The sequence below is a fragment of the Buceros rhinoceros genome, unplaced genomic scaffold, assembly GCF_000710305.1.
Source record: "Buceros rhinoceros silvestris isolate BGI_N320 unplaced genomic scaffold, ASM71030v1 scaffold1525, whole genome shotgun sequence".
Classification (NCBI taxonomy): Eukaryota; Metazoa; Chordata; class Aves; order Bucerotiformes; family Bucerotidae; genus Buceros; species Buceros rhinoceros.
The window spans coordinates 28,871-42,736 of NW_010412086.1; the positions used below are offsets into that span (position 1 = coordinate 28,871).

General features: G+C 40.7%; 1 protein-coding gene across 1 annotated transcript in view; it reads left to right on the forward strand.

The window, feature by feature from the left end:
* Nucleotides 1-208: 208 nt before the first annotated feature.
* Nucleotides 209-13,866, forward strand: part of LOC104493525 (forkhead box protein N3-like) — a gene marked incomplete at its 5' end in the record, with an annotated part of 66,936 nt that continues 53,278 nt past the window's right edge. Inside the window, 3 exons of the mRNA XM_010136222.1 lie at nucleotides 209-467; nucleotides 987-1,055; nucleotides 10,030-10,067. Coding sequence (XP_010134524.1) covers nucleotides 209-467; nucleotides 987-1,055; nucleotides 10,030-10,067 — 366 coding nt within the window. The remainder of the gene's footprint in view (nucleotides 468-986; nucleotides 1,056-10,029; nucleotides 10,068-13,866) is intronic.

Genomic DNA, 13,866 nt, shown 5'->3' on the forward strand with positions numbered 1-13,866 from the left:
CACAGGCAGCTCTCCGGCACTTCCCGACAGCCTCCCCTCTTCTCAGACTCAACAGCATCACAGGTTGTTGGCTGGGTGCTCCACAGTCCTACTGCCCGCAGCACCGTGGGGCTGCTTCAAGGCAACGAAGGACACTGTTTAAAGGATCATACCGATATTCCCTCCTCTTCCTACTCTTCCCACATTTGAATCCGTTCTTCACCTTCAGCCACGCTTGTCGCAGGAGAGACCTCAGAGGCCGTTATCTTCAGGCAGCCTGTGGGTGAGCACGAGGCAAAGCGAAACTGGGACCTGCCAGTGGCCCCTGAGTTCAGGGAAGGGCTTCGGGGCAGACGAGTGTTCACATGTGGCAGGCGCTCGAGGGTCCGCCGTGGCCACGACCCTGCCAGAGGCCTCGCAGGAACCATCCTGGTCAGCAAGCGTGCATGCACAGCAAAGGCCAGGCTGCGTTACTGCTGGTGCTCGCGGTCAGCTCCTAGTGTTTTCTGCTGCAGCGAGGTGACATCTGCCTGTGAGGGGTTTGGTGGGCGAAGGGCTCTGGTGGAAGCACAGAAGCCACCCGGTGTCTGGCCAAGGCTTTTTTGGGTTAATGTGTTACCTGAGGTAGTGTATTGTTATGGCTGAGTAAAAGACACAAAGCCATCGGGTTTTCAGCAGATCCTTTGGGTACTGAGAATTCAGTAAATGTTTTTGACATTGATTTGGGTTTGGGTTTTTTATTATTTTTTCCAAGTTGCTTATTTCTCTCTTTGTCTAAGAAAGTGTAGGCGTGTGCTTTGCTGAGGAGGTTTTTACTCACGAAGATAATGTGAATCTTGAATCAAATTAACCTATTTTTAACATGAAATTTCAGAGTCTTGCTTAAAGGCAAAAATGCCATGATGTTACTTTAGCTTTATAAACAAAACGGAATTAATGCAAATAGTAACTTATCATTGTTTAATGTAAATAAGATTTTGTTTACACTTATTTCTTATTACCTTCAGCACATCAGGTCCACCCATTTGGCCAGGAAGCACCTTTTTCAAGAGAAATGGAGCCCTTCTACAAGGTAGGTGATGGATACTACATCTTGGAGTAACTGTTCTACTTAAGAAATACCTCTTGCAAATTGCACGGCTTTTGTAATATTTGCTGGGCAAGAAGTAACCAAATGTTTTTTGTTTACTTTAACCTGTCTCCTTTACTGTGCGTCTGGTGCTTTGGAAATGACAGTTTACCACATGCAGTGAATGTAGTCTGTATAAGTTGCTGCTTTTTTTCTTTTCTCAGATCATTAGTTTACTTACTGTAAAATATGACACAGGGTGGCTGTTGGTTGGGTTTTTTCCTTTGTGTGGCTAAAGAGTGCCCAGAAGGAGATGTTCCAGGAACACAGCTTTTAGCTCTGTGGACGAAGCAAGGTTGTTCTTTGAGAGAGATTCTTTCTTTTACTCTCTATTGTGCTGATAGTAAAATGTACCCAAAGGTAGGTAACGGTGCTGTACTGGGGAAAACAGTGGCAGACTGTCTCAAGAAACCTGCCATGTTTAACGGTGCTTATATTCATAGATCAATGTTAAATATCTTATTTCTGTTGGATGAGCAATATAAACAGGAACTATATGACTGTGAAGATTTTCAGTCTGTCTTATCAGACTTTTAAAAATCATTAATTCACTGCTAAGTGTGTTTGTATTTCTGCCATTGAGTACACAGAACTCCCATCGCTCTTAGTGAAGTGTCTTAGGAACACAGAAGGCTGTTTCCCCAGGCTGCGTGCATTTTCTATCGTGCAGATGAAACACCGTTTAGGATAATTTTGTGGTCTTTGCAAGTATTTGTCCGTGAAGTGTCTGTTTTATGTGCATTCTCATGGTGCCAAGAGTTTTCTGGCCTCCTTTCTGGCAGAAAATGCTGTATGATGGTCTCCGGAACCTTTATCCAAATCACCTAGGATGGAGCCTTACTGGCAACTAGGCTTACAAGCAAATAATTGACAGGCAGTTCTGCTCATTGTCCACACACCAAAGTAATCCAGCATCTGTAGTTTACACAAGAATATGTCAACTGATTCCTTGCACATATCTAAGAATTTACATCGTTCTATTATCTGATATCTATGCTGGGACTTGTTCAGAGAAATTTTAAATACATTAAAACATTCAGATTATTTCCTACCACTACTAAGAGATGGTATAAATTGTAGAGTTTGGCAGCTTTCGGCTTTAGTCTGATAGAATAGATCTGCTACCTTTGCGGTCCTTCCTAATGGAAAGAATTAGATTTTTTATAGTTTTTTGTTTTAAGGAAAAAACCCCACTATTGTGAATGGATATGCTTGATTTGTTTTCAGTCGTTCAGCAATTCTGATTTTAAATGTGTACGTGCATGTATACAGTCTTTGTTCATAGAATGTGAACTACTCTGTCAAGTCTGTATGATACAAATGTTTTATCGCTTCTTATGATGCATGATATCCAGGAATTATGAACAACTTGTTTTGTACTGTCCTTTCTATCTCAGTTATTGCTTAAATCCTTTTCCCAGTAAACAAGAGTACACTGTCCTTCACCCTCTTCTTCTCAGCCCTCCTCTGCCTTCTGAATTGGTGGGGGGGGGGACACCAAACCTAAAAGCCACAAACATTTCAGCATATTAAAGAAGTAGAGAAAAAGAGAGAGATGACTGCCTTTTCAAGCAACTAACAGGCCTTTAACTGAGTTGGCATTCTGTGTTGCCGTTTCAAGTGGACAACCCAGCCAGTCTGTACTCCAATAAGCATGATGCAACAGAGCTTGGAAGGGTGATGGATTGGGAAGAAAAACCTCACTAAAAGCATCTTTTAACACTCCCTGGTTTTAATGTTAAAACAAGAAAATAACTCAACCAAGCCTGCCTTTCTTTATTCTCCTTCTCTCCTTCTGGTTGCATGGAAATAGTTCATCCACTTCTTTGCTGCTTCTGACTGTCTTTTTCCAGATAACCTGTAGAGGAGTAAAAACCTGTAGAGGAATGGTAGCAGGTGCAGGGAGGGGTGAGATAGGCGGTGCAAAGGTTTGTCGAGTCCTACCTTACATGATCATTTTAAGTCTCTTTTTCCAGTGCTTATATCCAGCTTAATGCAAACAGGAGAATGAAAAAATGACTCAATTATCAATTTAAAGTTACAGTATTGCCTGTTGATTGGCTAAAGTTCAGGTAATGAAGGAATTTTAGATTTTTTTACTTGGTAAATGTTTTGCTACTTTCAAAAAGAATGTTCAGGTATTCGGGGCATGTTATAGACAATGATAGAGAATAATTCTGAAATTTTAATAGATGTGATATTCATGTGCACTTGTCACACCTCATTTCTTCTGAGTTCTTAAGGAAAATGCTCTTTTTTTTGTCTGGGGAATGAAGAGAAAAAAATTCCACAGTGTAAGTTCCACTGTTTTTTAGCCAAGAAAGACCTGTAGACACTCCTGGTTTCCATTCATTTTATACCTAAACTATCTGGCAAAGTAATCTTAACCATTGTAAAGCATTTAACATATCTCTCTGGAGAAAGTGACTGAGAAACCAGTTATCTGTGTACCTCGAAGTAAGTAGCAAAGGAAGAGAAGGAGAACCTGGAATTCATTTTAGGTATTCTGCGTCCTTAATGTCTTTGGCGTGAGCAGGGTTAGTTCTCTGTTCCTTTCTGGCTGTCTTTGCTTGTACTTTGATGAAGAATTTTGAACAAAATATTTATATGCCATTTTCTTTTTGCATGTTTCTTTTAGATAAGAGATGGCTACCTCCATTTCTTTTTTTGAGGATCATGGTACTGTTGTTCCAAGCATTAACTCTCTAATCAAAACAAATGAACAATAAATTTACTTTTGTGTTAAGTCATCTGCTCAGATGTTTTATGAAATACTGACCTCCTCCTGTTAGGTGAGGATTGCTCCTTACATCCTTGAGCTCTTTGGTCTTCTCTTGAAGTCCCATGCAGAGCTTAATATAGGTAGGACCTTCGGCCTTACCAGGCTCTGATACATTCTCTCAAAACTTACTTGTACACCTGTGGAGATTGCTGCATTCTGGCCTTTAGGATTCCCAGATAAAACAGGTTTTTGCTCTTACTGCTTTACTTTTTCTGTCAGTTTTTTAACTTGTTACTGTACATATTGTGGATTTGTTTCAAATCACGGCTTAATTTTTTTAGAGCTGCTGTAGGGAGAGCCTTTGTTCCCACTGATTTTTCTGTTCTCAGCTGTCATAATGCATCTATCTTTATTTAGTAAAAAGAATGAGAGGAAAAAGTCTTTATGGTGGAAAAGATTTAGACATATTCTAAACTCTTCAGGAACTTACGCTGGGTGAGATAGCTAGGGACATAATCACATTAACCTCAAGACCTTGAAACAAAGGCATTGTGTTCAGGTAAGGTCAGTTTTGTTGCCTTTGCTCTGGTCTTGGGTATTAAGCTCATGTTACAGACTTGAGGATGCAGTTGCTCATAGATCAGTGGTAATAATAAAACTATTTTGATCTCAATATAGCTACTATTCCCCCTGAATAAATTAAAAATACTTCTTCAAATTAACTTTTAGCAGCAGTCATGTAAACTCCAGCTGCTGTGTGCCACCTGTAAGATGTAACCAGACTCTGGAGGGGTTTGATTTTTCTTAAAGATACAACTTTCATTTTAAGAGAAAAAAATACTGAACTTACCACTCCTTTTTTGTCTTATTTGCCCTCACACTTCAATAAACTGAATGCAACATATTCCTCTGTCGTCTTCTATCAAACTTGCTCTGTCCTGGTTTGCAAGAAAGCGCACATAGCACATGCTTGTGGGTGTAATTACAGCTGGCACAGAAACAGAGTGCCACACAGTGAAAGCAGTGACCCTTGTATGCAGTTGCTGCTGCAGCGAGGGTTGAAACAAGAGTGCAAGACCTGTGGGAGTTGCCCCAAAAGATGAAAGCACCTCGTGGCTGGATAGCGGCTGACATAAAGCAGTGCTCCCCCTCTCACTTACAGCAAGTACACGTCTGCCAGGCTTAATGCCATCCTTGGGTTAGCTTCTGGAGTTTCTAGTCAAAGCCTGGCAGAGCAGGCCTTCATGGGAGCACAGTTAGTGATTCTTCATTGTCCATGGAAGAAAAGTGAACCTGGTTCATGCTGCTTCTTGAGAAGACTGGATTAAAATCATCTGCTCTTACAAATGAAGACGTCCGGCCCGTGTTTTTATGTTAATAGTGACATTAAGATAAATACCTAACAACAGCAGGGGTCCCTGCTGTTTCTTTGGACAGCAAATATTACTCATACCAGCTACTCAGTCTTTTCTCTGGAGGGCTTTGGGGGGAGTTGTTCTTCTTACCTTCAGGATGGATGTTAACAACAAATTCAAAAAGGGCGGATGCCTGTGTGCATGCACAAGCATTTTTTCCTCTAATAATGTGAAAAACTGGAATGTGTCTGTCAGTACCCACCAAGAGACACCCAAGAACCCCTGAGGCACAGTGGGCTTCTTTCTCTTGGAGGAAGTTCAGTTTGTCTGCTCCTTTCACTGCTTGAGCAAGGCAGGTGCAAGTTCTGAGCATGTGAGGAAAATGTACAACCCATCCTGGTACAAAAGGTATTTCTACCTGCTGAGGAGAGGAGGAGCAGGGGAGAGCTGAAAGGTGAAAGGATTCAGTAAGTCTCACGTGTGTTTAACTTCCAGCATTGCATGTCTTGCACCTGAAAAGAAACCCAAACCTGGAGAGGAATGCTCTGTTTTCCTCTACTATGTAGAGGTGTAAACAAAACCCAACATGGCAAGGTAGTTTACCTATTACAGATAATTTAGTATTATTTAATAGTTAAATGTAATCATGACTGTGAGAAGAAAGGCCAAAAGTGATGCAAGACAGTCCAGCCTTAGGATTGGTAGACTTAGGTGCTGTAATCTATGTAACACAACCTTGGGCAAGACCCTTAACCCTTATGCCCATATCCAACTAGACTTCACTTCATAATGCACATTTGGGTGTCTTAGATTCCCCAAGAATCTAAATCTAACTTTTTTTTTTTTGCATTGGGGTTATAATTCCTTGATTTTCTGATCTGTGAAGTTAGCATAATAAAAGTGCTTCTCACTGCACAGAGCTGTCAGTCCACAAAATACTGTCTCTGTATCATACTCCAGTGCACCACTGCTGCTTCTTTGCTTTTGCAGGGAAGTTTGGTTTAGGTTTTGGCTTTGTTTTTTTCCACTGAATCTTCAGTTAAGCTCCTTACTCTTAGAGGTACACTTGAAAATGGACTAACTGCATAAAGGACTGTTCTGCGTGGAGATCTGGGGGGTTGAGTGTCCAGTTTCATTACCTTCATCAGAAGAGCATCAAACCTTTTGACTTCAGCATGTTTTTGCTTCGGGTTTTGCTCTTCCAACCTCCAGTTCTACCCTCTTTAAACTGTGGTGACAGTCACACTCTGTTTGCTGGTGTCTTGGCTTCGGTCAACCTATTGCATTTACAGCAAAGCTGCTATATCTCTTTATTACAATAAATCACTTTTCACTCATGTTGCATTATTATTTAAATCTGCTTCCCAGACACACTCACACTCAGGACACCTTACAATCTCTTCAGGAGTTTCTTTTCTGGAATATGATTCATGTGGTTCTTCCGTAGAGACCGAATATTTGAATAATTTATTTATTATTAGCATTCAGTGTGTTTGCAGTGATGTTATTGAAGAAGTAAAATTAAGTCAGGGGGTTGTTCAGTGTGTCCCTAAGGGAGTAATTTGAACAGCAGAGCTCTCCTTTGTTTAGGAAAGTGGGTAAAAACCCTAGTGGGACTGCTGGTGTCTTGAGGGGGCTGGTAAGATCTCATGTTTGTGAGAGGATTTTAAAATGGCCTTAACACCGTGCATTCAATAAAACACCCCAGTGAGAGACAGCATTTTGCTGGGATTCGTACAGGAATGGCCACTTTGGTGTGACATTTTTAGCTCTGTGTGGGACATTTGTATATAGGGTGCTATGCATTAGCTGTGCAGTATGTCTATGGTCTTTTTATTTCTATTTTTCTAGTTGAGTGTGTAAGACAATGGCAAATTAAGTTCCTGAAGTGTGGTCCTGTTGATATTAGAGCCATTAGTAAAGAAATGTGACTGCTGGCTGTTTATATTCCCCGTGACCAAAATGTCTGAGCTACCTTTGGCCTCTAAAGCTGAGAAGGAAGAAAACTGAACTGCAGCAGAGAAGTCTTGGTAATGGAAGATCGCGTTGCAAAGTACACAAAGATAAGTTAAGTGCGTACCATGTTTAAACTCAGTGACTTACATTATAGCTCTGCATAGGTATCTTTGCTATCTTTACAGATAACTTCGCTTATTTTGTAACAGTCCCGCATAGTGACTTTTGAAATACTGCTTTTGAGTGACTCAAGATGAAGTTTACTGGCTTTGTTTACTTTCCTTGACAACCGGGCGGTGTGAGTGAGTGCCGCAAGGCAAATCTTACCGCAGTGCTAATCTTGGGCATAGGAGAGGATACATCTGTGTGTACCTGCCTGTGTTACCTTCAGTGTCCACTGCTGTGTGAGCCATGGCAGTAAAACAGCACTTTGCAATACACACCAAACAGAGAAGGAACTGCTGCTGAAAATTCCTGCAATGCCAGCCTGGCTCCCTCAGTAACTAGTGCAGTGTAGGAGAGAACAGGAAGGCTACCCAGAGCATGGAGGAAGTTGGATGGTCCTTGCTCAGTCAGAGTTCAGCACTGAGGTAATCTACAGGTAGTGTTGCTCCAAAGATGCTGCGAAGTGGCTTCAGATGTGTTCTTAGCTTCTTTTCAGGTTGGTCCTGCAAATGCTGTGGATGCGACTTTGCGATTTGATCACTGGAATCTGCTTCCTTTAAATTGCCCGTAGCTGATCCCAGCTTTTATAGGAAATCTTATGTGACTGGCCCTCCTGTAGGCATCGGCACAGGTGCTTTTGTCCAGAGGCATGTCCCTTTCCCCACCAATTGCAAATGGAAAACTGGCTGCGGTGCCTCTGGGTGTCAGTTGGGTGTAGGAAGGTGTAGACTAGATATGGCAAGACAAATGGCAACTTTCTGTTCAGTGGTTTTCTCCTGTACCAGGACTGCCATACAGAGCCAGGGTTCTTCTGATGTTTTTCGTTCCCCATCAGGAGATACATTCATTCTGCTCAGAGCGTGGGGGTTATTTGCCCCTGCACAGGATCTCTGGATGCCTGGTGGCATGGTTAGAGAGGGGCTGTCATGTAGCTGGGAAGTCCTAGACATGATTGTTGCAGATACAGAGAAAAGTCTGGCAGCGGTTGGTGTCAAACCTTTTCTTGTAGGTGGAATTTAGGGCCAGGCCACCGCTGGCTAGACTGGGGCTTGGAGTCGGACATTTCAGTGTCCTATGATAGGGACATAGCGTACCACCAGTTAGATTCCGTTTCACAACAGTAATTCTCTGAACAAGTCACAGTTATAAACCAGAAGTAAAATTTGTATGGTAACTTGGAAAATGGTAGAGTATAGAAATATTTCTTATCCATAACTGTGAAATGATTGTGATTATTGCTGTCAAAAACTCTGGGTTGATGAGCTGGAACATATGCTCCGTGCTGAGAGCCTGTAAATGTTTGACGTCCCTAAAATGTGAAGGTACTAGATACTAGAAGTATTCCTGGTTTTCGTAATTCTAGAGTCTGTCTGAGAACACAGCTATGAGAGGTGTAAGCCTGTGCTTTACATGGAGATTAGTAAAAGAAGAATAATATTGCGGTTGTGTTGTTCTGAGCAACGAGATTGCTGTGAGCGAGGGAAGGCTGTTGTCAAGTTGTGTTGTTCCTTGGCTATATGTCAGGTTTCTTGAGACAGGCCTATACTGAGTACATTAAACCAGAAGCTCTGGGAGTTTTTTAAGATGCTGTCTTGCTACAACCTGCCCGTGTGACGCGCAGTTACATGGTTTGGGGTCTCTGGAAAAGCCAAAGCTTTATAGCTAGTAAACAGAAGAAAATTACAGGAAAAACATTGATGGAGTTCAAGTGCAAGAAATACCCTTATCTTGTGGGGTTTGTGTGCTGTCTGTATTGATGTTGTTCGTGGTTAACATTAGCAGTAATTTTTCCTCTCTAACACGCTAAGAATTTCTCGCTGCTGCTCAGAGCAGATCGATCTCTGGGCTGCTGGTTAAAAATTGGTAAGTTCTCGGTTATATAAAAGGCATTTTTCAAACATTCAGAAGAAACGGCAAATCAACAGGAATGGCATATTACTAAGAGAGCTTAATTTTATTTGAACAGTTGAGAAAAGTAGTATCTTTCAGTTGAAAAGATGGCCAGTGGCTTGCGCATTTCACTGCTGTGAAATTATTTAAGCTAAATGTGAAAAAAAATCTGGTGATTTCAGATACTGGAATAAATCTTTCCACTAGAAATTCTTCAGTTGTACACTTAAGCATATGCAGAGCTCTGGGTTGGCCAAGTTTGTTCTTCCAACTGTGAATGCATCACTTGATTTTTCCTGCAATTTATAACTGAACTGGGACTTCAAGAGGGAAGGAGACAGGATTTTTTTTCTTTATCAGAAGTACGGTGTGTTCAGACACATCCAAAATCAAAGCTAGAGCTCCTTTTCAGATAAGTAGTGCTTTAAGCTACTGGTTTGAAGCTGCTTAGAGCGCACCTGCCAAGGCATTAGACTGTGAATATGAACCTACTGTATAAAGCACTTCTTTCTCACATCCCTCCACCTTTGTGAAGGAAAAGTGAGTTGCGTCCCAATCCTGAAGGATGAACTTGTACAAAACAGTCCTCACTAATCAGTAGAATGGGATAAACTCTCTCCCGCTTTCTTACAAAAGTCATCATTGGAAAGAGTCTGCAAGACTTCTAGCCTGGGAAAAGTCTTTATCCTCTCTAATGCATTTAGTAGCACAAATTAGCCAAAAAAACGTGATTTTTCTTTATTTTAGGACAACCTCTGTCAAATTGGGAATACCATTATAGGATCTTTGGCTTCGTCTAACATTATTTGTCTTAGCCTCCTTTCTCTTCATAGGTCAGAGTCTCTCATGCTTGCAGTTGTATACAATAAAGGTAATAAATTCTCTTTCTCTCTGACAGCATTTGTTTCTATGTCTAGCCCATTGTACTGCTCTTTAGTGCACAAGAAGGATAAGGTAAAATTGAATTTAAAATTTAAAATCACTTTCATACAGTGATGAGAAATTCCATTCCTGATTTTTATATATATGCACAATTTGAATGAAGATTTGAAGAACGCTTCCTGTGTATCTTTCATTTTCATATTTCTACGGTGCATCCCTGGTTTGCAGCTTTTAAGCATAATTAATTTTTGTGTGAATACATACATTGTTTTTCTTTATAATAAAATAGGGTCTGCTGCTTTGGGAACCACGTGTTGAGCTTCAGCACTCAGTTTCTGGTACTAATACATTAAGTAAATTGTTTCTTCTGAGAAACAAGAAAAATAAGTTATTTTTACTGGAGATGAAAACAAAATAGCTAAGGCCAGACACCTGATCATCTGTGTTTGTAGAAGTATGTCTGCCAATGTATATGTTTAATTAAGTGCATTTAAATATAAATGTGTGTGTTATATATTGAATGGGTAGAAAGAAATGCACAGTTATTTTGAGAAACATCCCTTTTTGTGCTAGACATTTGGTGCCTCTGCCCCATTCTCATAAACTCTGAAACCCATCCATGGAGGAAAAATTACATGTAAATATGTTTTAATGTTGTTTTGTTTTTTTTTTTCGGGAAACCTGGATATTTCCATTCTTGTTTGGAAATGTTCTCTGTGTCATCCAAATGCTAGGCTTGAGATACCAATACAGCAAAATACTAAGATTTACTTTTATTTTTTTTGTGACAAATACTGTCCTTCCCACCACCATGTGTTATATCTTTCCCTTTTACCCCAGTTTTTTCTCTATAAACATTTTCTTCTCTGTAGTGTTTTGTGTTTCTGTCAGTCCTCCCTTTAGGTCCTTTGGAGCAAATCTGAAGTTGTTCCCTCAATGATTTTTCCTCCCGTCTCTGCTTCAGGCAGTTCCAGTTTTGATCAATGCAGTTGATTGTGCTAATGCTTAAGGCAATTTGGAGTTTAAAAAATTAGGTGTATTGTAAAGTTCTTTTGGGTTGTTTCTTTTTTGCATGGTTGGTTTTGGGTTGGGGTTTTTTTTTTAATAAATAAGTTTAATCTTACACTACCATGAGTCTGTGTTAACTTTTTTGCCCCCTAATTCCCCTGGATGTTATTATGTCAGTATCAATCTATAACAAATAAAGATAGGTTTCTTTATGTGTCCTAGGTAGAAGACACCTTATTTGCTGTATGAGATCTAGAGAGGTAAAGGCATGCTTCTGGATATGTTCCTTGCGAATTTTGCTCTAGTGGCTGATGAGAGAGGAGTTTTGGGGGGTTTTTTTTAATGATATCATTACTTGCCTTGGTTGCACTGATAAACCTCAAGAATGACTAGGTCTACATTTTCAAGCTTGAGGTAGAAATGCATTAGTGGCTTGAATCATAAATATAAATATATATCATAAAATAATCATAAATATAAATCATAAAATAACAAATGATGGCCAAGATGCATGATCAATTAAGAAGATATATTTTTTTATATCTATTGTGTTGTAGTCAATCTCTGAGGTGTTCTTCTGATTCGTTTTGCTTTATGGCTCATGATAGTTGCTTTTACTGTGTCGCTCACTTAGCTGCTTCTCTAAACGGGTTACAGTGTCCTGCACAAATACAGCTGTTTCTACCTTTCCCGTGCAAATGAAGGCAGTGTAGTATTTCTGATATGGAGCCCGAACGTGTGCACTGGTGTCTGAGTAAGGGATTGACAGGACAGGTATGGAGTACAGCACTGACTCTTGGTCTTAGTGCTTTGGACAGTGTTAATCACTGACGTGTGCACAACACGAGTGCTCAGAGTGCAGTTCCATACAGAAAGGCAAAAGAAGCAGCTTGATACAGTCCGCTCTAACTGATACTCAAAATACCCAACAAAACCTTAATTTCCCCATACCATCTGTTGAACAGCTTAATGCTGGAAGGCAGAAATGAGACAGAGCAGGGCTGGATGGGGACAGAACCTAGCGAGGACACGGTACTGCAAGGTCATGACTCCCTGCCTTTTCTGTTCAGTCACGATGGGGCTAGCAGGGCTCCGGTTACTTCTGAAGAACAGGATCCAAATTTGCTGGAAGATTTCTGAAATGAATCCTTCTGAAATTTTGTTGCTAGGATCATCAGTTACTCTTGTCAGACTTGCAGATGCATATAGGTCAGTGGCACCATGATTTATTTTGTAAACATTTCATGATTTGACTGCTATCTTTAGAGATCACCCCCCTGTCTACATGTAGACGTTTTTCTTGCAGTGACACACACTGAACTCTTCCAGGTAGCCCTTAGTTTCCACTCCTGGGAGGACAGTGAGCAAAGACTGTAAAACAAACACTGGTGAGTTTTTCAGTGCTGTTTTACTTTCTCTGTGATTAACTGCAACAACAAATCTTAAATATTTATTTCACAAGAGGAGGAGAATGAAGAGTAAAGGTCCAAAATGAGATTTGCTGGTACACAAGACCGCTGAACAGCTGTTTAGCAATCCGCAGATAGAATAAAATAGCTTATGATGATGATAGTGAACTACCAGTCTAACTAAAGGCATCTCTCAGGTTTTTTTAATTTATCTGAACAAGTAGAGATGTTGTGGCAGTACGTTGAGCAGAGTAATAATCTTTTCCACTGAAGATTAGTTTTAAATAATAATAAGGAAAAAAATGTATCTTAGAACCAATCTGTTATGTGGAAACAGATCCTAAAGTATACAGTTCCACTAGATGTTTTGTTCAGCTGGTAAACCTGTTTTATAAGCTGAAATTCTTTTCCAGATAATATCCTAGGGGAGTGTGCTCTGTAAGCCTGACAGGAGGAGGGACAGCTTTATAGACCTGAGACAAGATGTGAAGAATCTTAAAACTGCTGCTTGGAACAGTCCCTAACCTGCAATTTGGGCACACCCAAGTGTTGCAGTGGCTGGCCAAGGTTCCCGAGAGAAGAGAGGAGCTGCGAGCTTCAGCAGTTCATGCTGCCTGTCTGCTACCTTGGCAGACTCTGGTTTGAAAAAAAACTAGCCATGGTTTTGTTTTGAACTCTTAACTCACGTGAGCGACTGTGTCTGAAAATGTGTGACCCCCCCTGCTATACTATGCACACATTTCAGGTTATTTTATATATATTACTCCAGCAGTAATTTGCTGAAAATTGAAATATTACCACCAAAGGAGAGGAATTTCATGAATCACTGTAATTAGCATTGTGAACCTCAACTTGTATGTCTGTGCTGGTTAAAAAAAGTCGCTTGCACTGCTGTTTAGGGCTGCCTGTTATGTTCAAGTCCAACACCCAATGCAGTTGAGGTGTTGTTTTACTACAGGTGCCTTTTACAGTACATTAGCTTTCCTGGATTCTTCATTTAGGTTGTTTCTTCAGTATTTATTAACCAAAAATCAGGAAGCTAAGTGCTGTTGAATTTACACAGGAAGTCAACAAGCTGAAGCCTGTAGATGTTCTTTCCTGCAGGCATGATGTTTGGTCATACAAAAGCAAAAAAAGGCTGTGTGATGAGTAGCTCCAGGTATGCAAACTGCATGCAGAATAATAAATGAAGGTTTCCTCTTGTCCTCACTGGTTTGAAAGCAGCGGTTGCCTTTGGACAAGAGACTGGCTGCTTAGGGTTACAAGGCAGGGAACTGTGGCCAGCCCTTCTTGGGGAAGGTGATGATCCTCCAGTGGCTGGTGCCAAGAGAGCCCTCTGGTCTAGCTACCATGTGACAAACCCCAGTGACA